The 27,876-nt window shown below is 42.7% G+C and overlaps 2 protein-coding genes across 2 annotated transcripts in view; both read right to left on the reverse strand.

Moving 5' to 3' along the window:
• LOC311211330 (transmembrane 9 superfamily member 3-like) overlaps window positions 1-2,877 on the reverse strand; it is a gene marked incomplete at its 5' end in the record, with an annotated part of 42,930 nt that extends 40,053 nt beyond the window's left edge. Inside the window, 2 exon segments of the mRNA XM_084289979.1 lie at window positions 2,658-2,835; window positions 2,837-2,877. Coding sequence (XP_084146105.1) covers window positions 2,658-2,835; window positions 2,837-2,877 — 219 coding nt within the window.
• A 3,176-nt stretch (window positions 2,878-6,053) lies between these two features.
• Window positions 6,054-27,876, reverse strand: part of PIK3AP1 (phosphoinositide-3-kinase adaptor protein 1) — a 46,282-nt gene continuing 24,459 nt past the window's right edge. Inside the window, exons 5-17 of the mRNA XM_084289989.1 lie at window positions 26,739-26,881; window positions 25,447-25,597; window positions 24,550-24,746; window positions 22,218-22,407; window positions 15,885-15,980; window positions 14,271-14,450; window positions 13,350-13,412; window positions 12,177-12,382; window positions 10,530-10,602; window positions 10,044-10,199; window positions 8,329-8,399; window positions 7,682-7,797; window positions 6,054-6,617 (exon numbers count right to left, since the gene is read on the reverse strand). Coding sequence (XP_084146115.1) covers window positions 6,563-6,617; window positions 7,682-7,797; window positions 8,329-8,399; window positions 10,044-10,199; window positions 10,530-10,602; window positions 12,177-12,382; window positions 13,350-13,412; window positions 14,271-14,450; window positions 15,885-15,980; window positions 22,218-22,407; window positions 24,550-24,746; window positions 25,447-25,597; window positions 26,739-26,881 — 1,697 coding nt within the window. The 3' untranslated portion in view covers window positions 6,054-6,562. The remainder of the gene's footprint in view (window positions 6,618-7,681; window positions 7,798-8,328; window positions 8,400-10,043; window positions 10,200-10,529; window positions 10,603-12,176; window positions 12,383-13,349; window positions 13,413-14,270; window positions 14,451-15,884; window positions 15,981-22,217; window positions 22,408-24,549; window positions 24,747-25,446; window positions 25,598-26,738; window positions 26,882-27,876) is intronic.

Raw genomic sequence — 27,876 nt, forward strand, 5'->3', positions numbered from 1 at the left:
TGAAAGTTCAAGAAAAATACAAGAAAAATAGGTTCTCAGTTATTACAAATTAAGCCTTTTGATATTCAGCACAGACTACCTGTGTTTATTTTTCACTATTTGTCATTTATTTCCCTGCTTACAAAGCATTAATAACTAAATTGCAGCAATATTGAAATGCTACCTACTCCCTAGACCATTCCAGCAAAACAAAAGCCTTCAGGTATTGCAGAGTGTTCTTATAGTTTATCATCAACCCCACCAAGTCTGGTAACAGAAGCCGTGAAAGCAAGGAGCACACAGAAGCCAACAATCCTAAACCAACAACCCTGCCCCGGCAGGATCAGATGGCACTGTGATAAGGCCACAACAGCTCATCGCTACTCTCGCTTCCACAAGCACACAGCCAAGAGTCAACAAATGGAACAATTATCAGGATACAGGCAAAAAGCAGTTCTCCTCAATGTCTTCAAAAATGACTTGGATGTAGGCCTAGAAGGTGTTCTGAGTATGTTTGCAGATGACACTAAACTGGGAGGAGCTGTTGACTCCCGTGTGGACAAAGAGGTCTTGCAGAGAAATCCTGACAGACCAGAGGGCTGGGATATCACAGACTGTATGAAGCTCAACAAGAGCAAGCGCTGGATTCTGCACCTGGGACGAGACAATCCTGCCTATACGTACAGACTGGGGGATGAGAGGCTGGAGAGCAGCCCCACAGAGAGGGATTTGGGGGTTCTCATCAACAGCAAGCTGAACAGGAGTCACCAGTGTGCCCCAGCAGCCAGAAGGGCCAGCTGTACTTGGGGTGCTGAGCTCTGCTCTCTGGGGACAGCAACAGGACCTGAGGGAACGGCATGGAGCTGGGACAGGGGAGGGTCAGGCTCAGGGTTAGGGAAAGGTGCTGCACCCAGAGGTGGTCGGGCACTGGGACAGGCTCCTCAAGGAAGTGGTTATGGCACGGAGCCAAGCAGTGTTTGGACAACACTCTCGGATAGTTTGGTTTTGGGGTGGTGCTGTGTGGAGCCAGGAGTTGGACTCTGTGATCCTTGCGGGTCCCTCCCAACTCAGGATATTCCCTGATATTCTCTGACGTGACACACTCCAAAGCGCAAATACAAGTTGAAGAATCAGCAGGCAAGTTTTCAGCTTCTGATAAATTGTTCTGTGATGGTCTGAAGTTATGCTGAGATCTTTTGATAACCAAGATTTTAAAAGCTGTGTCAAACCTCGATTTCCTCTTTACTTACTATGGATTTTAAGCAGCCAAGTCTTTATCATATAATTGTATTTACACTACTCTTTCTCTAAAGAAACGCATACATTGCTTTTAAAGACATATCTATAAAAATAAAGCATGCTTTTTCATAGTTTTAGTTATTGATCCAATATGGCTGTGCGCACCCAATAACCCCAGAAACACCACCCCTACTTATTTTTAAGTAGTAGCAGGATGCTAAATCCTAGAGCTTAACGTGGAGTCCTCTATTGCACAACCACCTTTTATAATATTTACTTCTGCAGCCCTACAGTTATAAAATAAAGGATGCAGATAAAACATTAGTAGCCAATTGGAGTATTATATACAGAAACACATTATAGCTGATAAATTATTATAGGAGCAGTAAAGGAACTAAAAATTAACCTGCTAACACAGAGCATCGAGCACTTAAGGTAGTACTTCCAATTAAGCACGCTGCAGATAGGTAAAACACTGCACATCTGCAGGGGAGATTAAAAACCGGGGCAAGATACAACGACATCTCTTGACCCCCACACAGCCAGGTGCTCGGGAGCGAGAAGCCGCACACCGAAGGATTAACAGGGAATCAGCAGCCCGTAACGCTGCGCACCGCGGGCAGGTGGACTGGATCCTTAAGTCTGTGTGCTGATTCAGACTTAGTAACTTTCACTACTATTTCCCCTCCGCTTCCCAAAGAGCGAGCAGAGCCTCCAAAACGTAACCAAGCACTTCGATTACACGCAGATACCTCTTCCAAGCACAGTCAGTTTCAAACCTGAAAATCCACGGACGTGCAGTATCCAAAGAACACTTCCTCTGGTTTCTTAATCTAGAAATGCGTGTGCTAACAGAACACCTCTTTGTGCTTCATTTACGCAATTAATGCTTCCACCCCAATCTCCCACAGTGTTAAAAGTTTCATAGTGACTGCCCGACCACAGCCTTCCAAAAAAAGCCAACTGTCCTCTTCCACCAGCTATTTCTGACCCCTCATGTGACGTTACTAAACTGGACATCACGCGAACAAGAATGCTAAGCCGAGACAGAGTTACGGTCTTGGGGATTCGAGTAATTTAGATGAAAAATTGACCGATTTTAGGAAGGAATTGTAAGCTCCATTACGAGTCGGTTAGGTGGTTACTCAGAAGAGCTAAAGCTGCTAAAAGAAGCCACTTTCGAAGAGACATCTAGAAGAAGAGACAGACGGGTTTAACGCTGGGCTGGTGCAGTGCTCGGCTCCCTGTGCCAAACGAGCCGAGCAGCGCCCTGCTGGGAGCCCCCCCGCGAGCCCTGCCCCCGGGCCCCTCAGGCGCCCCCGGGCCCTCACACAGCCCCAAGCGCCCCTCAAGCGGCAGGGCCCGGCCCGGCCCGGGGAGGCGGAGGCCGCGCGGCCCCTGCCCGGCCCTGCCCTGCCCCCCCCCCCGCCGCCCCTCACCGTGTGCTCGTGCTCGTCGGCGCGTGCACGCGGCGGGCAGAGCAGCAGGAGCGCGGCGGCCGCGCGCAGCAGCAGCAGCGGGAGCGGGCGCGGGAGCGGGCGCGGCCCGGCCGCCGCCATCTCGGGCCTCGGCGTCCCCGCCAGGAAGCAAGGCCCCGCCGCCCGGCCGGCCCCAGCGCCCCGCCGCCAACGCCACTTCCGCTCCGCCCGGCCACGTCATCCGCGCCGCGGGGCGGAAGGAGCGCGGCGGGGCGGGGGGCGGCGGGGCCGGGCGGCAGGGGCGGGGAGGGGCGGGGCGGCCCCGTCATGGCGGCTCCTGCGCCTCAGCGGGGCTCGCGGGGTGTTCGCGGGGTGACAACCCCACGGCAATTATTCCCCCGTCATCCCTGCACACTCAGCCTGTGTCAGCAGTCTGAACTCACACGTGCACACCTGCAGTCCCCTATTTCACTAGCAGCAAGGTCCTCTCAGAAGAAATATTCCTCAAACCCTATTGAAAACCCATGTTTGCATTAAAAAAAATAAATAAATAGGAGAACCCAGGCTGCTCGGCTAACGCCATGTGTTTCCCTCCAGTCACTGCATCTCAGCCCAAAACCGAGTAGAGCACCCCTGGGAGGCAGAGAGGCTTCGGCATCTCCGTAAACTCGGCACTTAAACCGAATTTATGGTTTCGGTGTCTCTGTAAAATTCGGCACTCTTGGTGACCAGCGGGGCCGGCCAGAGCCAGCTGCTGCAGGGCACGCCATGAACAGCAAACACTCGGCCCCGGCCAGCCAGCTGCCGCCTGAGCTCCGGCACTGCTCAGTGCCCAGACAGGTGGCAAGGCCGTTTACTTTTTACCAGCAATTTTATTATCTGCTCGGTCCTTGAGCTCCGATCCTAGGTGAAACAGTTTTGTTTCCTCTCCCCAAGCATGTTCGTGCATAGTCAGCTCTTTGGTCACACGCAGTTTTCTTCTCTGGTCTCTTCTGAGCTTTCATTTCAGTGCATTGCTCGCCCTAGGTGGTGGTGATACACGCCACATGATCCTCCTGCACAACGAGTCTACAGCTACAAGGACTCTACTTACCAAGCTGTAAGAGGGGAAAACAATTAAATGAAATGAAAACAACTTGGAACAGGGATTTGGGCAGCTCAGAAGGTGCATCTTTGCTGATCTACAAAAGCCCTGCCTACACCCCAACCATCTACGTGCATTTTAGAGTGAAGCTGTTTTATTGCTGTTCCTTTTCTCCTTGACAGGGTGACAGTTCTGCTGTGACCGCTGGGCAGCAATTTGACCAACTAATCCAGGAAGATTTACAGCTAGACAGTGAGAAAGGAATGCCCGAGACTACAGCTTCATCTTGGATCTTTCCCCTTTCACAGTGCAAAAGGGATGTGAACAGAGCACTGTTTCTGTTTTAAGACTTCTCGGCCTCGCTGATCCCAGCTCACCTCCCCTCCAAACCAGAGCCTTGGTAGCATTTGGTTTTGTATTATAGCTCAGTTCAGACTGAGAAAGGATCTAAGCTGCAACAGGGAGAGTGACCAAAAGGCTACTTTATACACATTTCAGCTATTTGGATGTAAACTGTCTTGCTGCAGGCAGTACTAGCAATACAAATCCAGTCCACGGCCAAGTTAACAGGATTATGCAAAGGCAAATGCTCAGATACAGTTCAGATAAATCCTTCTCAGAGAAGACATTCAGCTATTGCATACAGGGGGTGCAGAATTAAAAGTCGTGCAGGGGAAAACAGCCATGGGCTGCTTCAGTCCAACAGCTCTGAAAGGAAATCTTCCGTATGACAGCCGTATTTTGCTCTTCAGCTCCTGCCTTCTTCAAGTTTTCCCCTTATGCTACATTTCTGCCTTAAGTTGTGCCTGGCAAACGTGGAAGCAAAGTCCTGCCACGTTGCAGTTCCAATCTCTGGAGCACAGCTGCAGCCAGACCTAAAAAGATGGGGGACCTTTGAACAAAACCAGGGAGCTATGTGCAAACCAAGTACACATGACAGCTGAAGAGAATCAAACTGTTAACTTTCCTCCTTTATTTCTTATATCCCTGCTTCTTTCACTTATCCATGGTACCATCTTCTTTATTTCAGCACCAAAACCTCCTTCCCTGCTTCCAATTTGACTGAACAGTGCTAGGAATTGTGTTGTTTCTAGAAAGGCAGAGGAAGGCAGCTCCCACCTCACTGCCCTCCTGGCTACGGTGACCAAAGAGCAAACCATCAGTAAGAGCTTGAACTGACAGTGAAGAAGGCACTGAGGTCCTTTGGGGGAAAAAAAAAAAAAAAAAAAAAAGCAAATCCTCTTCATCAACAGGCCTGCAATACCCAGCCTGCATCCTCACAAAAGGAGAGGCTATGTGAACTGTACTTGGAACACAGCCCGTGGGTTTCAACATGTGGATGACATCTAGCTTACGCCTATCCCCATGGGAGCTTCCACCTTCCCTCAGTGCTGCCTGAGTCATGGTTGGCCTCCGTCACTCCTGCAGCTCCCTGTGCTGGCTTCGCCCCACTGCAAGAGCACGGAGCTACAACTCTATTGCCTGCTCTGCTACAGAGCAAGAGAAGCTTACATGAGCAGATGGAAACTATGCATCTCTCAGGGGAAACAGCTTGAAAACCAAGTCGGCAACATGTCTTAATGCTCTACCCTGAATGCTGTTTTGCAAAATTCCCATCTATGTCACTCATGGACAACTGGAGACCCAGACGTGTCCCCCAAGGGTCAGGATATGCATAGAAGATTGCAAAGCCTTAGAAAAAGCCTACTTTAATGATCCCAGCCCCTTCGGACGAGGAATCAAAATTAATTTCTGCTTTATGTGCTTTCTATGCTTGGCACACGGAGCCCAACCAGGAAACTCTCCTTAAGTGTCCAAGTCCTCCAGCAGAAAAGGCTGGACACAGCTGTTGCTGATTCACAATGCCAGAGCAGAGCAAGCAAAGCCCAGCCCCCAGACAGCATTCGTGCTTCCACAGGAGTATTTGTGAGGTGTGAACATCTATAACTGGAGAGCTGCTATATTACTCCAGGACATGAAGTGAAAGGTCTTCATAATGCTACAATGAACATGTGCAAGAGATACAGAACAAAGCAGCGCTGCCTCTTCTTTCCCCCTAATTTGAGAGATCAGTCAGATGATTTCAGGGAACAATAACCCCCACCATGGTCTAAGTACAGCTGTTTTGACACAGCAAATCCCTTACCAGCTGCCTTGGGAATTTTCACGGCAAATGTGTCACATGCTGCACCTTGCTAATGTCTGTCCTCTTCAGGGAGGGACAGGGAAAGGCATTTTCAAGAGTGTATGAAAAACACGTTCTTAAATAAGGATAACTTCTCATCCTCCTATGGTTTAATGAATACTGGAAGGAGATTCTAAATTTTCTGGAATTCCAATGTGTCTCCACACAAAATGTTACACCAAACAGCAATGCATTCATCTGTTCCTGCTGTAACGAGTGTTCTTCAAACAAAGTCTTTAAAATGATTGTTTTTACTTTTTGAAGCATGTTTTCCAGTAAAGCCTTTGCACGTTGTATCGAAGGCTTTGTTGACAATGCTTATCAGGATTTAGTTTCTAAATGGACAAGCTCTTTCTTGATCAAAAGGAAACTCCGTGTTGCTGCAGGGCTGCCAAGACACACAGCAGTGTTCTCTTTTCCAACCACGACTTTTCCTTGAAGTCTCAGAGCACGAAAATTCTTCTAAATAAAAAAGTTGTAGAAGGCCAAAAAGTCTCAATGAAAATCATGGGTAAAGTCACCAGAACTTTAGACAGGAAGAAAGGGAAGCAAACATTTGGCTCCCAATTATAAATAATTTAAGACAACCCCAAAAATATCTGTACAAATACACACATACAAACAGAAAAATCTCATATTCCACAGATGTTGAGAGATTCAGCGACCTCTTGGGGGCACAGGTGGAGGATAAAGGCCTTCAGAGCTTATAGGCCTATAAAAAGACAGAATACAAATGCATTAAAAAAGTAACAGAGAACAGGGTTCTGGAACAAACTGCATGCAGGAACATTGTACCTAATAATGCTGTACAAACAAGAGTCATACAAGAAGAAAAGCAGGCTATCAGTGACTCAGCAATACAACTGATGCCAAGGTGCTAGAGCCCTGTTCCTGACCAAGTTACTTCTGCTCCTACTTTGCAATAATTCTGCCATTACTTGGAGGAGATGGCATAATGCTTGTTTGGAATAAAACTTCCATATTATAGTAGCTTTTTTTCCCCCTGAAGACTAGTCAAAGAGCAATAGGAAAAGAGCAAAAGGTTCAAAATATATTTATATTTACTCAAACTAAATATAAATTCTAGCTGTATTCTTGAGAGAAGCCAAGGCAAAACACAGAACTTACGGTTTCCACACATCACTAATGACTTTTAACAGTAGAAGCATTTTATTAACATCTACTCTTAAGTAAACTTGCAGTGGTTGGAATAAAGGAATGTTTGCAAGGTACTAGAATTTGTGGTGGCCTGACCAAATCAATGCAACACTCCAACCCCTTCCCCAACACTTTTATCAAACTAGTGAGGTTCTTTGAGGCCAATCACACAGTATGCTTTGGAGAGCTCTGAAATTTAGAAAAATAAAAAACCTCTTAAGAATGGCAAAAGGGAATCCCCCCTGGACCACGTTTAGTATATTCTGAGAGGATCTTCTCAAGAGGGTCAGACACTCAACCTGTGGCACGTACAGGATGCTATTTGAGCTGGGTCAGACTCACTATGGAGGCGCAGTGTGTCTCGGCAGTGCTGCCCGCTACTGGGGTGCGAGAACCACAGCAGTTGCATTGCAATAGGCAGGTTACCAACGGGAAACCATTTTCACCAGGTATTACAGACGAGAAGGAAAGACCTTAGTGTTACTTAGCAGTGTTTGTTTCCACTTCATAGTCTGTCAGGCCTTGTTGAGGAGACATTTGCTTCCTGCCTTAATTTCTACCCAGTGCTTCCCTATTGATTCTCTGAAAGCTTCTGTTTGAGCTGCATTTTAGCTTTACCTGCTTGCACCTCGAGGAGGCACTCTAGGAGGCCTTTCAGGCAGCGGGAGGGGCAGCCTCTCTGCTTGGTGGGCAACAGGGCTGCGGCTCCTACTTGCTTCTGAGACTTCATTGTCCTAAAAAGAAATAAATAATAATTTTTTTAAAAAGTACATCAGGATCCAAGTGATTCTGAAACACACTTCTTTGTCCCTAAAGCACACATTTTCCTCAGTGTCTAAGTTGGCACGTAGCTTCTGGACTGGACTACTTCGTATATGCAGATATGGGAACAATGCAATGAAGCGTAAAGACACGTGTTAGTAGCAACATGTCTGTATGCTATATTTTGTGAAATAATATAAACTAGGCCTGGCTACAGCTTGTGAGTCACCTTTGGTAGCAAAATTTCTAAGTGGTTGACACTAACAGCATAGAGTGCAATTCAGACAGGTCTGAACTAGCGATACAGAAACAGCAGAAGAGGATGTTCAAAATAGGTTAGAAACCACCAGCAGAATTTGGTTTTTGTTAGCCTCAAAACAGAAGTGGCTACATTTAGACATTTCCACGAATGCACTGGCATTCCTGAGCTCTTTTTCTTCTGTATATAGACAAAACCATATTTTTAAGATCAGCAGACATATATAGCTGAGATGAAAGCTTACCTCACTGTCCCCTTCCATCCCACTGCTGACGCTCAGTATGCTCCGAGTGCTGGAGCGGTTACTCGCGCTACCTAGTGTCAGTAAGCAAGAGAAAAAAAGTTTATTAAATCCTGGTGATTTAACTGCAAATCACTAACTCAGCTCCTTGTAACCTCATGCATACCTCTTCCACACATTATTTAATGCTTGTTTAGATAAAATTGTCTCCACTCATATTTTTCACATATTCAGGATCCAAATAACTGCATTTCATACAACACAGCTTTGAATTCATTCTAGCAGATTTCTCCCCTGCCTAAGTCCAGGCTTCTGGTAAATACTCAACCATAATCTAACTGAAAGCATTCAGTGCTGATATCAGGTTGCAAGTCAGGTAAACATTTTCACAAGTGTTACACACTCAACTCCTATATATTTAAATTATCAGTCCCCATGTCCCTTAACTTCATGGAGGTGGATGGCTAAGAGCACTGTCACACATGAATTTCTGCAATAACTGACTGCTTGAGAGGCTGTCTTTCCCAATCGCTGTTCACCACCTCCTCTCTAAGGATGTCTACTCATCACAGGAATATTGTTAGTCTATTTCAGAGCTAAGACTGACACATTTGATCAAACTACCTTCAGCAACCATTTATGCAAACCTATTTAACTTGCATAGACTCAGAGTAGGGAATATTTTTGCAGTCAGTCATGCTACCTCTGAAGGGGACAACAGCTCACAAATATATCTAACACTGCTATGGCTGGTTTCAGTCATAAATATGCAATGTTCTATAGGGTTTTACAATACTGAGACATTAATGTTCAGAAACCTACTCATTGAAGTGAAGGCTAGAGAGGATTTCTCATAATACACAGTCCTTTCCCATCCTTGCTGAGGTAAATGTCATTATCAGCTGGTCCAAACAGCATTTAGTGCACTAAATATCATGTTAGAATCTGTTTTCACAATCATACCATGGAAGACGCAGCCAAGCTGCACACTGAACTCTGCAGGGTCTTTAACAATTCTCACACAACCACTTATATGCTAGGCTCAGCTGCCTCTGGCACCTACTTCAGATGTGTGCCAGCTATATCTTGACAAGAGCCACAAAGGTGAGTAACCTCTCTGAGAGTCAGTGTTCCTTTCAGAGGACAAAAATGATCTTAATGATTTCTGTGAAAATTGCTCAGTCTGAAGACACAGTGAGAATGCAAGGATTTAATTTGCACAGATTAAACCTAATAAAAAACAAATATAATAAAAATGTCCAGAGCATCCAAGAGACTCAAGAGTTCAGGTCCCGAAGCAACCAATGAAAAATGCAGTCCTTTATCTGTAACAATTGAGGAAATGACAAGTAGCAACACGCAGGTTCCCAGCCTGCAATACGGCTACACCCTTCAGGCTGGAACAGCACACTGCCTGCTGGGAGTCACAGCAAGGGATCATACTTTTTCTCTACAAAAGCAGCTGCCATCTACTTTTAAGAGCTGGAGACGGGGGATACACTTTCCTTGGGAAGGCTCAAGGAAACCCTTTTCCCAGCTTTCAGGTTTTCCTTCCATAGAAATGCAGACACAAGCGTGCCCAAACCCCTTGATGAAACTGGAGTTGCTTTTACAGCTTTGAGAACAGTTGGTGTGCAGGGTTCAGGGTGGCAGCGTCAGCACTGGGATTCAGCAACAGAAGTCCTGACCCTGAGGGGCGACAATCAAGGTTTGCTTACTTGTTGTGCTGGACGTGCTTTCTGTTTTCCAGTCTCCTCGCTTTATCTCCTTTTTTGGTGGGAAAACATTTTTCCTAGGGGTATATTCATATATGCCACATTCTGGTTTCCCCAGAGTGTTATGAGAATGTCGAATGGGTACTGTAATTTCCAAATCTAGGAGAGAAAATGAGAATGAACAGCTCAAAATTATCTACATGAGTATAGCCTCTGTGAGACAGCTTCACACCCCAAAACACACGCAGTTGTGTAAGGGTGATCATAAATGTATGTACACAAATCAAAATTCACTCTACAGGTGTGGACATCCTTTCCTCAGTCTGGGAAACTGAGTAAAGCAGCTTCTTCATGTTTTACTCAGCAGGCACACAAATGTGAGTATTAACATATCACATAATTACAATATAGAGACATTTCTGCTTTAAGAACCTATTAATATTGGTCACTGCTTCACTACCAGAGAACGTCAGAATCGAAGGCTGTTACCTGTACTTTTGCCTGATTTTTGCTTCTCCATTTGCCTCCTGGTTATGCTGTCTCGTAGCCGTTTCAGGTTTTCCTAAAAATATCACAAGACATTCTTTTCAGACTTTGGATAAAGGAGGATAAACAGCTTTCTGACAATACCAGTAACATATTTCAGCTAACTTTGCAACCAAGCTGCAACAAAGCCTGCTAGACCAGGCTGAAGTCCAAACCATGTGAAACCATCTATTTCCTTCAGAAATCCATATGTGCCTTTCATAAGGCAACTTTTTTCAGATATTTATTGTGTATGTTCAGGTCAAGTTCACAGACTCACTGGTAGTTTCAGATAAGCAGCATATTTGGTTTAGAATTCCCTCTATTTTCTGTCTCTGCTATTACACTGGCATGGAAACAGGAGACATGTTCAAGTAACTGCGCGGTCCTTTCTGTACTAATGAACAGGTAATAATGACTGTGGGGACAGAGGAGGCTGCTGCACATCAGAGCATGACAGACAATGAAAGAAATGAGGATGCTCCCACTGAAGCAACAACGGATACCTGAAAACATAAATGGAAACAAAGTGTGGCAGCATACTGCAGTTTACAGTAAGGAAAGGTGGGGAGGTGAAGGGGAAAGGAAACAGCTTGTAAAACGTAAAAATGAAGAAGTTCTTGAATAGGTGGAGAAGCAGAAGGAACAATAGCTGTACCACAAGGCAGGATCTGTAGCAGACCTTGAAAGGTGCTCATGGAATAGGCCTCAGAGCACGCAACTTCCTCTCTGCTACAGAGATGTACTAGAGCCTTCGTTATTGAAGAAGGTGTTTCCCATGACTGTTTCTGTTTAGAGAGGACCCTTCCAGGTGAGAAGAACTAAAGTCTTGGCTTTGCCCTGACAGCTACCAGAACAGTATCACACACTGGAGACCAGCACCTCGAGCGCTGGGGCAGACTTTGCCACCGCATGAACAAAAGGCTCCGAAAGAAGCAGGCAGTGCTTTTGAAGAGGGAGCTCCAAGCTAACATGAGAGTGGAAACTTTAAAATGTGACTGCTAGTTCCCAGTCATTATGCTGCTGCTGCCAACACAATGATGCCCTCATTCGATTGAGCACCCAAACAGTGCACTTTCACCCATGACTTTTACTTTGCCCAGCTGCAAAGAACAGGCAGTCCTGGAAGCTTTAGCAATGAAAGCCATCAATCATTCTGCCTTTTAAAGAGCCTGAAGAAGCATCAGACTATTTACAAGACAGGAGTTTAATGACAATACATCATTTGGGACACACAGTCTTCACTGAACTGAAATAGATGCAAATTGACAACCCGAATGTTCATTCACAGAAGTCCCTGCCACCAGGTAGGTGCTAGGTGAAAAGAAAGGTAATTTAGCCAACTTTATTTGGGCCTAGTTGCCAGTATACAGATCTTCATGTTAGAAAGACTAAAAATATTACTGCAAGATAAACAGACCTGTAAAACAGCTATCTGCTTGCTGCTGCATAGGAACAGAGCCTCCTGTGTCAGGAGAGAACTCTACTGGCTGGGGGACTGTGTTAGGAGTTTTCCTGCTCCAACCAGAAAAGAAGTGTACGCACACTGAACTGCTTCAAATACATACGTAAAGAGTGTTGACTTTCTTAAACAGTGGAATAAGTCCATACCTGCTGGAACCGAAATGATTCTGATCTCTTTTTCTGGTTCAGTTGCCACTCCTTAAAGTGAAGTACAGCTTCATCAACGTTGAGTATGCCCATTTTCACTTGTTCCTGTAACGTAATCAGCTGCCGTTGACCTGGGGTTTTCATTCCAGCAAATGGATCGTATATACTTGATTGAGACAGATCTCTTACAGGCCTGACTATTGTCTCTGAAAAGAGAACAACAGTGAAAACATCACTGAACTTGTGGCATCTGCCCTCTTCACTGAATGCAAAGCAATTCAAGCAGCTTTGATGTAGCAGAGATGCCAAAAGGTTAATATTAGAGACTAAATGTTTCCCTAGCTATAAGAGTATTTTGTCCACATGCCATCCTGCTGTTTGTCAGGACTAAAAAATCTGAGAGGTAGCATTGTGTGCAAATACATCCTAGTGATAATCTCTGTTCTTAAAAAATAAAAACAAAAAACACCACATAATTTAAGTGAACAGTACCAAAGGTCCTCCTTAAAGCACTCTGCTTCCTCACCTCAAAAGTCTCACTTCTGCACCCTCTGTAATCCATAAAACAGTATTTCACCGTTGCAATTAGAAAGCTAGACTTCCTAGATAGCATGTAGTATAACTCCAGAAACAGTTGAAAACTCATCCTACTGATGCTGGCCCTTTGCAACTCATTTACAACATAAGGAGTACCCAACTCAGGAGATAAAAGCACAGGTGCAATTCCTAGCACTCTGATAACGCACAGGATAAGAAACTAAAAAATAAGGTCACAGTTTTGAAAGTGCAGAGATCAATGGGAAGCAGTTCAATACAGGTTAAATCTCAGGAAATAATGATCAACAGGCAGTGACTATATCCAGAAGAGGAACATCAGGTTGACGAGGCAATGTGGATCAAAACATAAAAAAGGGGCTTCAATGATCATTAAAATCCTGACTGAGGATAAACTCTGAGACAGCAGATATGTATTGTATGAGATAAAAGAGTACTCATCACACTCCGCAGATATAAAAAGTTCCCAATGTCACATAAGGTCGGGTCATGCATATGGGACTATTATCCCCAGAGATAAAAACCAGCCTTATCTGTCACATACACATCTCACTTAAAGCTACCTCAGATTTGCTTTTGGATTATTTGAAAGATTTTCAGGATGAACCTCTGACTTACCTTTCTTCACCTTTCCTCTAGAGACATAGAGATTCTCAGGTCTTTGTGCTTTCTGTGCAAAAACTGTAAAATAAATAAATAAATAAATAAATAAAAACAACCACTCTTTAGACACTGAACACATCTCAGGAAGACAGAAATAGCGTGAATGAATATGGGAAGCATATTATCATATTCAATTCTGCACCACGTTACAGCTTCTGTTAAGTCCTATTGGACCCCATCAAGTCCATAGGAGAATAGGATAATGAGCTGCACAGTAAAACTCCCTTTCTGTTGTCCTCAAAGAATATAGCTCAGCCATCTCTGAGAGAAATCTGAAAATACTTTCCCATAGCAAAGTAAAAGGAGGAAGGAGGAGTCACTGAAATTACTTTCCCATACTTGACTGGAGTTCTTGTTAGCAGGATTGTGAAATACGACCGAATTTTCACAAAGTGCCTAGGAAACTAAGAGGCAGTTCTTTTTAAATCCAATTAAACCCTATCTCAGAATGAGGTATTGTCCTATACAAACGCTACAAATCAGTGATACTGTTACAGAGCAGCAATTTCTCAATTTATTAGCTTGATCATGTCCTTACAATATCAGAATCTTTCCTATTTAGTCGGATTTGTTTATAGTGGCTGGGGGCAATCTGTTATCTTATTGCTTTCATTATGAACAATCATAGGCCAAGACCTCAGGATAAAAAAAAAATGAAACATTTTCAGCATAGACAGAAAATGAAAAGCAGACCTGAAACTAGATCACAAAGGTAATCCAGCTTTTATGGGCTCAGAAAGACTCTAGAGGCAAATAATCAAAGGGTCACAGAAGCCACAGGTAGACTTTCTTGGCATTTATTTGGCAACTGGAGCCTACATCAGGGCCATTCTACAGTTGACTGTTCTACAGTTCAGGTCCTGGTACCCAACTCACTTTTGGAGATGTACAGCTCGTTATCTGGCTGTGGAGAGCTGGATTCTGGTCTTGGAACAGGAACTGGAGGTCTGCTGGCCATTTCCTGTGGAAAAGGATCTTGTTCCACTGAATAATATAGGTCTTCACCACAACGCTGGTAAACTCCTTCCTCTGAATCTGGCACATCCATGCTACCACCTAAAACAGAATAGACTTTGTAAGCAAAACATCTGGCCACTTCACTGAACACCGGATCCCTCCAGATGTACCATGTACCACATTCTTAACAAGCTGACCATTTCTTAGGCAAACATACCCAGTTTTGCAGTGAATTAATGTGCTAAAGGTCTTCAAAACAGGACTTGATAAACTCACTAATATCTTGTAGTATTTAAGTGTTTGCTACTAAGCCACTTTACTACTAAGCCAGTTAAAAAAAAAAAAAAAAAAGAAAGCAAAAAACAGTAGAAAGTCTCATAAGTGTCTTTAAGCACTAACATCAGTAGGTTTCTAAGTTCCAGTTAACTAACATGTCACAGTAGTTAACAAATCAAATAGAGCACTGGCTTCTAAAAGCTACCTGGGTCATCTACAGAATACAACAGGGACTTCTTTTGTTTGAAACAAGCAATTGCCATCAGCTGACAGTATACTTGATCTCAGAACAATGTCTCAGAAGGAGCTGGATGCGTGTATTTGTGCTTAACAAGTCCCAGCTACCATTATACCACCTCATCATCTCCATTCTATTCTCACTTCCAAATTCGCTGCAAATTCATCAAGTGCTGCCATACCCAATTTAACAGTTAGTTTTCTCTGTTTGTATGTTGGCAAATTACTGACTCAAGATCATAGAAATAATTAAGAGCCCCTGGACTAACTGCCTCCTCTGCTATCAAGTCAGAAGTAAATAACCTACCCACTGGACTTAGTGTCCTTCAGTGATTGATGCCGGTACACCTAGCTGAGTCAATGCAAAGGAACTGACAGAGCACCAGTGTTGGCATGGGAAACAGAACAAGATGTTAAAGGACAGACTTAATCTTGCTCTGAGTCCAGTTGGGTCACCCATGAGAAGCAAGTCTGGATCTTATGGAACCTGGTGAGTCAGGAAAAGGCTTGGATGACCCTATCATGCACAGTGGGAACAGCCCAAAGAAGGTCTGGGAGCCAGAAGTTCTTTTCCTCTTTCCAGGCTGCTGTATTCAAGTAGATGGACTTATGAATAAAGCATCTGCATTAAAATTCATATCTAGCTTATGCTGCTCTCCTTTATACTTTGCCCTTGTTTATGAGGGGAACCTGCACTAGATCAGGACACCAGAATTAATTCCCTTCACAAAGATAGGTACAAAGACAGCCATTCCTGAATAGATATCAACCATGTTTGCACCCACAGGTTAGCAGACACTGGAACAAGAAGTCACTCTTATTTCTTGTTAAGAAATTCACCACATTTCTGAAGTCACCTCACAAGCTTCACAGGCTGCTTTTACTGTTGTGTCTCATTTATACCCACTAAAGCAAGGCTGTCCATATCATATGGTGAGGATTAGCTCCTGTGCTTAACAGATCAAGGAGAAACCTCAGGTTCAACTGTGCTGTTCCCCTCCCTTTCCAAATAGGTCTCACCTTCTAAAAACTTGCGGAGCATCGAGTCTTTTGTATTTAGAGAAATTTCATCTCTGGCAGTTGGAGTGTCTGGCTTGGACTGAAGCATCTCTACATCTGAAAAAAAAACACAACAGAAAGGTGACCTTGTTGATTATGCCCTTAAACACATGGAACAATATAATATGACATATTTCTGACTGAAATTTCATTTTATGGTGAAAATCAAAGACTAAACCAGACAACTGACAAGACAGTTGCCTCAAAAAAGGCTCATAAATTGCTGTGTTCCGTTCACCCTGCACAAATCTTTGCCAGCTGCCTGACACATGCTTGAGGAAGACAGATGTGATTAACATTGCTTGGTGAGAACTTCTGACAAGGCTCCAAAGCAGACACTCCTGGGAGGCCAAAATTGGTGCAAACTTCATGAATTTCCAAAAACAGACGTTATAGGCCATCTGTTCATAACACACAAGATACCTTTTGTTTGGTTACTCAATAAAAATGAAAACAGCTGGATGAGTTAACCAGCTGGACTGGAAGGTGTTTAGACAGTCCAGTAATAACTTACTATGGAGAAAGAAATGACAACAATAAGATACTTTGTGAGGTCTTTGTTTTGCAATGAAGGATTCTGAATTAAAAACAAACAAAAAAAAATAACATCAACCTAACTGCACTCTAAAACTAATCCTGAAACCCTATGATGATAAAATGTTAGGTTCACATGTTCCTAATAATATTAAAAACAAGAGTGATATAAAAGAATTGTTGAGGCATATTGCAAAATATCTATTACCATATAAATTAGATGGCTTGGATTAACTGAGAATAGAAAATAGCACTCTGGATTACATGATGATTCCTGTAAAGCTGACGAGACTAAATGCTAACAATACACTACCAAGATTTTGCTTTCTTAGAAAGTTTTGGTTTTCATTTTTTTTTGTTTGGTTGTGGGTTTGTTTTTTTTTTTGATTGTTTGGTTTTCCGGTTAAAGACTCATTGTCAAAGGACCCAGTTATGGCTGCAAGAATGTGCCCAACCTCACTTTAATCTCGCAGGTATACCTTCCATACAGTCACAGCAATGCTGCATGCTGTGTGGATTAACCACATCAGCAGTTTCTTAGAGCTCTGCAGTTCATATGCCAAGTTTCATGCTGCTGAAGTTAATCTGCTCGCCACCAACCTAATTTAAAGTTCATTTAATATTGCTACGCTACACAAGCACAGATCTGGCCTTTGAGCATGGTAAAGAATCAGCATTACAAACCTGTATTTTTCCTATAATTTTTCTACCTTGCAGCCAAACGTGATTATTATTTTTAACATAGCTTTTAGAAACAAACCTGGAGCAAGTATAAGCCCTGAGCAAAGCCAATACTTTATGGATTTGGGGGCAGAACAGAATTTGACAGGTGTGCAAAGTTCCTTTGATTCTCTATGGAATGAGCAGTATCCTCCCCATTTTGGCTGTGCTCAACATAATTACTAAACCAGCAGAGCAACAGGATACTGCAGGTTTTGTTTTCTATTACCGTATTAAACACAGTTAAATTTATGAACCAGGTAGTTTCTCTTAATAGATATGATTGTCACCTTTATACTCTCTGGCACATAGGACTGTCTTGCATACAGATAAGCTCTAACATCTCACTTGTGTACCAAAAATGAAAAGAAATTCTGAACTTCTCCAATGACACCTTCTGTTCCACTTGCTGCAAAACCAGGACAGTGGGACGGAAGTGACAAGGAAGCAAGCACAAAACTGGGTATCACAGTCAAAAAAGATCCCCAGATCCTCCTGAGGCTATTGGGTAATGCTGTTCTGAAGGGCTAGTGGGAAGAAAGGAAAGATGAGTTCCTAGATGTCAGTCTTCAGAATTTAGTAACTAAAATATATTTTTTTCAAAGAGACTTTTAGTTTCCCTTTGCTGGGTTTAAGACTTCAGAAGGGATCTCAACCAATGTGCAGCAAGACATACAGAAGACACGTTATGACCTACTGACCCTTCACTAGAGCTAAAATAGGCGTATGTGGGCACCCTTTAGAAAGTAATCATATCCTTTCCCCCTTTAAACGTTTGTAAACAATAGAAGTTAAGTACTCCTGTACATGAAGAAAACTTACTCTGTAAAGAGACCAGTCCTTTATTAACTAAGACAAAGGCTTCAATGTGTTGGTATAAATCACACCCCAGATGTTTTTAAGAAGTAATATTTTACTGCAGAATTCCCACAGTTTGTTCAAGGAAAACTAGGCTGCTGTTTCTTGCATTAAGTGAGGAAAAAGTGAAAGTCAATGAGGACAGTGTTAAAAACCTGGCCTCAAGAGAATAAAAATATTGGGGGAAGGAGTAGAATAAGGGCATCACAACTACTATGTACTATTGAGGTTTTGAAGACCTGCAAATTATGGGACGATAGGTTTTATTCAGTTGAAACTCTGAAGGATAAAGGATGAAATTCACACTAAATCTGAATGTCCACACAGTTCATAGGTACGGAAACAGCACGTGGAGTCAGGACTTGTTTCCACCAGCCCTTTGCCACTGCCAGCGACTGACCTTGGACAGAGGAAATACAACCTGTTTCCCCAGATAAAATATCACAGCAAACTTCAGCCTTACAGTTGGAAAGTCAGCTTAGAAGGTAAGGCAGCACATCAGAGATACTAGAGAAGGTTATAAGGCATGGTAACTCTCTATACTCTAGAGGATTCCTTTTGTTCAAACTAATCAGGTGTTTCAAACTCTTCTGAACACACACACACACACACACACACACGCACACACACACACACAGAGAAACATGGCAGTTTAATTTTCACATGAATCAAACAGGTTTTCAAGACTTTTTCATGAGACCTTGCTCCCAGAGCCTCGCCCATACGCTGAGCTCTAGCATACTCAAAAATACTGTTTTGTAAAATTCAGGAGGTGTTGGTGAGACGAAAGTAGAAAAAGCAAAGCTCTTCATCTGATGCTGTAGTTCATACTACCAGATTGATACGATGGAGATAACTTCCCCTTCTTGTTTTTCAACTGCTGTTTGTTACAGTGTGTGAGTGACCCACCCATTTACTTGCAACTCGCACCAACCTAGAGCAAATTCCACTCGTACTCAAGAAAATTATGTTTGACATTACAGGTATTTGAAAAGGTAATAAAAGGGAAGTGCTTTTCTGAAGCAGGAATGATTACAGTTGATAATAAGAAATTAAATAAGACAATTCAATCTAACTTTAAAAAAAATAATAAAGCAAACAAGGTAGTAGCAGAAACTAGTAAGTTTCCAGTGATTTAGTTAGGAGTACTTTATGAATTACACTGTTCAGAGTATTAAGACCTATCTGGCAAAGAATACTCCTCTCCAGCAGAAGGGGAGGCAGTGTATTACTATAGATGAAGAAAATATTTTCCATTTTTTAAACCCATTATTTATTCCAAAGCTAACAGGGACAATTAGCAACTCAAAACAGCTACGTGCAACCCTCATGCAGCACCACTGTACAAGTGGCAAAGCTAGTCCTTGTACAGCTTCTTCACTCTGTGTTTCCCCAGGATCAAAAACAGATAGGAAAAAAAATGCATTAAAAAAGTGGGATGAAGAATACAAGAACTGGCAGAACACTCCAGCATCTAAATATTTGCTACTACTTTTAACTCATTATAATGGCTCCAGTCCTGCATTACCTTGTTTTCATATCAGTTTCTGCTAGGCTAATTGACTTAGTGGTACCAACTTTCTTTTGATCGGTCTCCAAAAAACTGGTAGAAGCACATTCTGATCACAATAACTGGGCAGGCTGCCACAGTATGTCTACATTTAAAAAAAAGCCCAGGTATTGTCCTCTAGATCACAACTGTAATCACTTACACAAGGGCTATTACTGAGGTACTTTCTGCAGGTCAGAAGAGTTGTTTACTATTTCCTAGGAAGCTTTTTGTCCTCAGAAAACAGTACAAAAGACTAAAGTTTGTATTTGTGATTTCAGTCCTAAGCCAGCCAGCACTCCCACTAATTTCAGTGGGAGTTTACCTCTGTGCTCGTATTCTAAATACTGTTGAAACCCCTTCAGTTTGAGGGAACAAGACCAATTGTGGAACATGGCGCCAGTTTAACCTTTACCTGTTATGACACAGGCACCTGTTATGGCATTTTAGGCACCATTCAGACAAGCTGTAAGTGTTCATCAGGCAAAGACTAACAGACTACATAAGAAATACAGATATTTTCTGTAAAAGATTCCTGAGTGGAAGGTGACAAAGAAGTGTGCACAGGAGCAATAAGTTGGGAGATCTCCAGAAAAAGCAGGGAACACTCATTGCCCTTACTAATGTGTTACAAATAAGCCATATAGAACATCTATCCAACATTTTAATACAAACTTATCCAGCCATGCTTTCTAGTACAGAAGTCGTAAATATCTACTTCAGAGTCAAGCTTGGGTTTTTACCTCTCCAGTCCTACTAGCCCTGCAGAGCCCGCAGCATGTGAATACACCAGGAAAAGTTTCTGGTGCTGACCCTAAAGACCTCTACCACACCACTGATGTAGCTGCTCTTGCAGAAGGGTCCCCTGAAGGGCAGTGGCCTGCTGGGCTTTCACTGCTAAAGAAGCCTAAGAAAAGCAGACTGACTTAGGCTTTGAATGCACAACTTTCCTATCCCTAGGCAGCCAATTCATTAGCTCTCCATTTCCATGCCTGTCAGCCAAGCAGGCTGTTTTCCGTATTCCATCCTAAACAGCAGCCAAGCTCCTTCCTAAGATCTGCCAGAGTAAGTGGGAGCAGAAAAACCTGTATTCTTGAACAATAAACTTAGTGTAGTTTGACAGAAACGGGCAAGAATACACATACGTAAGGAATTCAGGTGGCACACAGAGAGGTGGTGATCTTCAGCAGGGAAGAAGCAAGGGTCATAAAACAATTAGCTCTTCCACCAACAGTCTACAGAACTGGCAAATAGTTTTCTTAACAGCAAGCCATTCTGATCTAAATCTGAACCAATATGAAGACATTTCAGAGAGGCTTTTCAGAGTCCAGTTGAAGAAGTGGTAAATTACAGGGAGTTTGACTTGCATTCATGGAAGAGAGGAATACCCCCCTTCATAGTGTCTGGGATTTCTAGATGTTTGAGTGGAAGACAACAGGTTGCTCTCAGTGGTTTTAAGCACATTTTCCTCCCTCTGCAGAATTATTCTACCAACCCCATTCAGAGATGCACTGACTGCAGCAGAGCTTCTGAATATCTGGAAACACCCACCCTCTTACTGTGGACAACAGCAGCTTTGTTCTATAGGAGTACAACTGCCTTTACTGGTTATTCACCACCTGAAGGCACAATAATCCTGGTTTTGACAGCAACAAAACTAACCCCACAGTAGCCAAACAAAATTTAGCAGAGAGGTATATATGATTTCAGGCAGAGAACTGAGAGTTTTCTGGTCTCCACAACCAATAAAAATGTGTTTTATAGCATTGTTTAATCTAAAAGAGAAGAAAAACAACCCATGACAGATAGAGTCTATAAGCAAAAGTATTTCAGCAGGAAAAGCTTTTCTCCCAAGGCAATATACTTAAAGCTGAAGAAACATTGGAAGCCCTTACGTGGGTACTTAAACTATAATAAGCTACACTTCCTGCTTATCATGGGAACCATAAAATGTACCAGTGGGATGAAGCAAGACCAAGAAGGAAGATAAGAACAGCAAATTTACAATTGCTTAACATAAGTACTTAACTTTATATTTGCAATCAGCCTCACTGAACATTAATAGTGAAAAAGTTAAACAGCTGCATATTTACCAGAAATAGCTCTACGTTTTCATCAGTAAACAAGGTGAATTAGGATCATGATTTTTCAGTTTCTATCTTTTTGGAACACATTTCTAGATGTTCATTTTCTTTTGTTCCTAAGCTGCTGAGGTAGAAGCTCAACTCACGTTTGAAATCTTTCAGTGTTTCACAGTTGTAAGTAAAATTACATCTTGCACTGTGTTGTCTTCCACTAAGTCAGTGTCTCTACATCCCTGGATCTCAGGAGGGAGAAATGGGAAACAAAAGAAACTTTCTCTTCCAAATGCTACATCAGCTGCTCAGGATTCAGACAGTCTTCAAAACACTGAGGAAATGGCTCTTGACCATGTACCCTGGCAATCACAGAAATCCTTAGGGCAATTTTATCAGCCAGCCAATGTCAAAACCAGAGCATGGCTTCCTTATGGTGATATCAGAAAAGCTATAACCAGCCCTCACTCTGAAACTCAACCAGGGCACTATTATTGTATAAGAGAGACAGAGCAGCTGAGGCTTCTAAACCCAGAATATCGCAGTGATTATACATACAAAGGTCTTCTGGGGCACCCGGGACAAATCCAGCCATGGATTCATATAGCTCTTCATCGGAGCCAGGATTCAAGGAACACTTCATTAACAGGTCAGTGGAAAGATGAGCCATGGACTCGTAAACAGACTCATCCTCTTCACCTTGCATCAGCTCTTCCTTAATGTGACTCTTCAGCATATCTGCTGTTTCCTAGAGAGAAAAAGAGTCCAAGAAGAACAACAAAAAAAAAAAAAAAAAAAAAATTTAAATAAAAAATCTGGAGAATCAATGCAAAGCAAAACATTTTTCTCCCACCACTGATGGAAAGAAACCTTCCAAGAGTAGCCCATTCCCAAAGACTAAGGCTTCTCAAAGGAATTTAATCTCCATTACAGCTGTTTGGGGCCAGCCTTCAGGATCTACGCTGTAACACTAGGTAACAAAGGTGAAGCAAAGAGGTTCTAAAACATTCAGAATAGCCAGTATTATTTTTCTATCCATCAATTTCATTTTCTACCTGACGTCTTCGAGCTCCTGGAACATGAGCAAAGTTCATTCTAAAATTACAACGGTTTGTCAAAGGCTATTTTGGTGTAAGCGTAGCTTACGTGACCATAAGGGGGAAAACTTGCCGCATGTGGAGCACTTTCAAGAAAGCAAAGTTTTAGCTTTGCTGTAGATTCAGTTTCAATTTCTTGGCACTAGCAGCAGCACGTAACGCACAGAGTGGGAGTCCACAGACCACCTTTTTTTTGGTAAGACTAACAGGAAACCTCACAGCAAGCAGCTGCTCATGCAATATGGGCAACTTTCGATTCACAGGACAGCAGAACTCCCTCATACATTTGCCACATTAGGGGAGAAAAGAAAAGGTATGGAGAGCAGTGCTGACCTTTAGCAAACACCACAGGAGAGCAAAATGAAAATCTTCATCCTGGCTTCCTTACCAAGCTCCCACTATGTCACAAGCTCAGACATCTTAACTGGTTGCAATACTACAAGACATTCTTCTATCCACAACCATCATCTCATTGGCCTTCATCCACGGGGCATGTGTCAAAACTGTCCACACATGCTTCCGTTCACAGCCAAAATGGGTCAGTAGCTCATGTAATGCTTTAGGGAGGCGAAGAGGAACTTTTGCCAGACATAAAACGAGGTGAGTAAAGGGGGTTACTAGGATTTTCAAATATCCATATTAGTACTCCTTCTAAACCCACAGCCCTCCTAGTCACTACCCTGCTGTGGACACACTGGTGCAGATTATTTCTGTGCTATTATTTCTGGTGCTAAATTGCACAGATAGTTTGAAGGCTAGTAAGCAGGACCTACTCTTAACATAGCTCTGTCACTCTGCTGGTAAAGAAAACATGGGAGGAACACAGTACAGCAATAAAGTTGAAAGGACTTCCTGAGCATCTCTCTTACCCCAATGCAAAGATTTTAATCATAGTTTACAGTTTCTGTAGCCTTCCTGATCTCAGGACAGGATATGACCTTTATTTAGCTCTGATATATAACCCTAAATTTATCCTCCTATCATGAAGCAAGTCCCTAGTCTAAGAACTACCCATACCACCAAAATAGGGCTTAAATACTGCTGTAATAGACTGGCATACTTATCTCCCACCATTCAGGCAACTGCTAGGGACAACTACGTACACCATTTCAACAAAAAGTAAAGGCAGATAAAATCTACTCAGTAATTTGGGGTTCTGGACAACCTTATCTAGTGGGTGGCATCCCTGCCTATGGTGGGGAGGAGAGGGGGTGTCCACATCATAATCTGGAAGAAGTCAGGGTGCTGTTTTCTGGGGTGGCTCAAAGGAGAACCGAATTGTGAATTGAGCTCCCACAGCAATAACAAGTGGGGAATGGACAGATACCCCAACAGAGGAAAAAATGCATTTCATGTAGAACAAAGATCAGCTGTGAATGAGCTGATAATCAGACTGTACTATGACTAATCAAAGTACCTCAGACTGTACCTTCCCAAACATATTCAGTTTCCATAGTACCTCCTAAAGTAAGTGGGATGAAGGGGCTGTAGTTTTTCCAAGATCAGAGATTAGAAGAATATAACAGGCACAATGTGGCTGCAGAAACATCATTAGATGGTTGAACAATAAGGAAACACGGCATGGCAAGTTCTGCTTCCATCTTATTTGTTCTGTTGAAAAGCCCTAAGAACTTTCCTGGCTCCAGGGGTGAAATCAACCCTCCCACATGGAAGCTTTCATGGTAGCTGGACATCTACTCCTTACCACACCACTTTGTACCTCAGCACTCCTGGTCCCACAACACTGCCCAAACCTGCTGAAATAACAAAGAATGACTGCTGCTCCCTCTTACCACATATTCATCAATGAATTGCCGGAGGTCCTTAAAGCCATGCTTTTCTGCGATTGTGTTTGGATAGTGGCCATATTTGTTGGCCACACTATATGCCTGCAGTGCTCCAGGGCATGTCAGCAGCAAAGCAGTGAGGTTTTTCAGCCCGTATCTTGCAGAAAAGTGAAGCAGCGTTGGCAATTCCTCATCCCTCTGATCTGTGAGAAGACATGTCTGTTAGAATCTAAGCTTCTTTCTAGCAGCAGCAGAGACAGCAGATGAGAAACAGACTTCCTAGCAAACGCACCAACCAAAACAGGTTTGAAAACCCTGAAAAGAACATGTACCATTTCAAAATGGAGCTAGCTCTGCACAAGTGAACTACCTGAGGTATCTAGCACATCCCCACATCTGATTGCTACGGTCTTTAATGGGGAATCTGGCACTGTACTAGCTGCATGTACGTAGGATCACAGGTTCAGAAGGAGCTCTTAAATCATCGTTCCAGTAAGTTCCAGCTGCTGTAAGGAACCAAATCATGGTACCACACCAATCCAACTGCCAAGTGCCCACTGTGCACCTTAGAACAGACTCATGGGGTAGGGGGAAAAAGGACTGTGCTGGGGAAAAATACCGCACGGGACTGGAAGAATAAGTGAGAAAGTAAGGCAAACATTTCTGGGGGCATCATCTTTTCACTTTGTGGTTGAAGCTGTCTACATAGCTGTATCTGCCACGCTATAATAAAGTGAGACAGACACGTAATAAAAAGGGACACACAACCAGCTCTAGACATAATCTGAAATTTAGCTTCCTGGCTGAGATTCAAAACTTGAGACAGCCTGTGCAGGTACACACTTCAGTATTAAGGTGCTCCAAGGAAAAACTACTGATACAGATGAAGTTTCAAAAGAAAACAAAAATATTTCAACTTGCTTGTCATCATATCGCTTTCTTCCAGCTGGTTGATTCCAAATAGGTGTAAGCCACTGGCAGGAATGTTCTTCTTCAGTGACTCTGTCAACAATTTGTCCAGTGCTTCTATGCTGTATGGCACAATTTTAAAGGCCTAGAAATAGATGGAAAGTGATTTTGCTTGGTTAAGTCTAGAGAGTCATTTAAGATGAGACTTGGAGGGTGATGTAGTAAGTTTTATTTATTTAGAATATATCAGGAAAAAATATGCATAGATACTGAGGGTGGCAATGTTTAGATAAACAAGGAACATGAAGAACTTCTTGGTCCAACAGAGTATGATTAATCTAAACAGGTAAGAACTACAAACTCCACAACAAGACAGAGTGCAAGGTGAAAGTCACTCATGTAACTGGAAGCATGGAAGACTTATTTCCTACTTCCTTGATGGGCATAATCTCACTTTTGAAGCTGCTCCAGTGAAGTGTCACTCATGCTCTAGGTATGAATAGGTCAATTTTGAATTGCCCTGGTGTACACCCTGGCTTTTGGACTAGTGCTTAGTCAAAGACTGTGAAGCATGCCTTTACCCCAAGAAGGAGCACAGCCCAGTACCAGCTGCTCCTTAACTTGAATTAAAAAGGAGGTGAAAGACAGTCTCCTCTGCCCCAGGCATGCTGGTGATTAACACTGCTCTCTGTAGACTTCTGCTACATAGCTAATCAGGGATATGGAGGCAGAAAGCACAGACAAGGGATCTGGAGAACTTGCTCGTGCAAGCTTTACCACTGTTACAGGGTTCAGGTATCCTAACTGGGGAAAATATGATATGAGAACTGAGGACAGGCTTTAAAGAAATAGAACTATTTGTTTATTCTTAGTACTTATTTTACCCTTCTTCAGTCAGCTAGTGTAAACTTTGTTACACTTTCACATCTTTTGCAAAAACCCTTTGGTAAAAAATTCCAAACATTTTATGCAGTACTTTCTGCTGTATCAAGTTCTGTCACCTTAATCTTTTCAAATCAAGGTCTAAACATGGGTGTTGACTGATAGTAATTTCCTTGTTAGCTGGATGGCCTGAATTGCCTTAGCTAACTATTTGTTCCAGATACGGTAAAAGTACCTGTGCTTTTGTTCTAAGGGGATTTTTAGGGACCTTCTCATAGCCCTAACAACTTTGCATTTCTGCATTTCAGAAAAGCAAGAGTGCTTGCTGCAAGGTAGCTCATGTCCACCTATCTACTCTTTGAGAAGAGCTGGTTTCCAAAGCAGTTGTTTGCTAGAGTTGTTACCTGGCACATGAACTGTACTGGGTTGGCTGCATTTGCGAGCAGACTGCTGATTTCCTCCATGTCCGTATGGTAGGTGACGCTCGTTTCTCCCACCATCAAGTCCCCTGAGTATATCTTTAGAGGCACTGTCCCAGAGGTTAAATCTTTGAAAGAAAAGAGAAGAAATCACCTTTAAGAACTAACAATGGGAACAAGTCTTCATCACATGCTCCAAGTATAGGAGGAAATCGGAGATACTGTCAGCTGGATACCAAAACACTTTCTGTTGTATACAGTTCATGAAAAGTCACACAAAAGAAAGGTGATGATATTCATCTGAATACCAGGCAGGAAAGTACTTTGGAACAGCCTCCTTCATAGGCATGTCAAAGCATATCACCTGACCTTCTAGGTCATCTGCTAACCCTAGTCTGGACCACTAATGATAACAGTACTCCACCTCAAATTACAGAACCTGACCCCTCTCCACATCTGGCTTGGGATTTCGCATCCTCTCTCAGTCTCACTACTCTCTGAGTGAAATCAGCTTAGAAGATTTCAGCTTTGCAAGTTTACACAGGCACAGGATTTCTCTCTTACATGCAACTTGGGAGCTTCCTAATATTTTACCCAGTGTGTACTCATAGGTCTGAGCTCTGAAGCACACGTATTTTGAATCCCACTGAAATTAATCTTTCCCTGTCTATATGCCTGGCTGTAACAACTAAGCAACCAATGAAATGGTTACTGTCACACCTGAAAGGAATTCTAAATGTATTTGTTAGAAACTGCAGAGTTAAAATATATGTACACTGAATCAAAGTGAAAGTCAGGCTTATAATTCAAAGTGCATGTTAGTTTCCAGGTACATGTTTAAATCAGAAGTCTTGATTTAGGACAGATTAAACTGAACATCTGTATGTGGCTGAGGTAGTTTTCCTTAGACCCATCCACTTGATTGACTTCTTCAGAGTTGCTGTAATGGCTGTTAGCGTCTATTCCCAGACCTAATACATGGACTCTTCATGAACACAGACCACAGTAGGATAAATAAAATAATCCTGGGAAACCACTATCACTAAAAAGATCAGAAATCTTGCCCCTAAGGGTTACTGAATGAAAAGTTTAGACAACTTAAGCTTTTGTAAGTGTAAATATC

This window comes from Netta rufina (genome assembly GCF_964035555.1).
Source record: "Netta rufina genome assembly, chromosome: 7".
In the NCBI taxonomy this organism is placed as follows: Eukaryota; Metazoa; Chordata; class Aves; order Anseriformes; family Anatidae; genus Netta; species Netta rufina.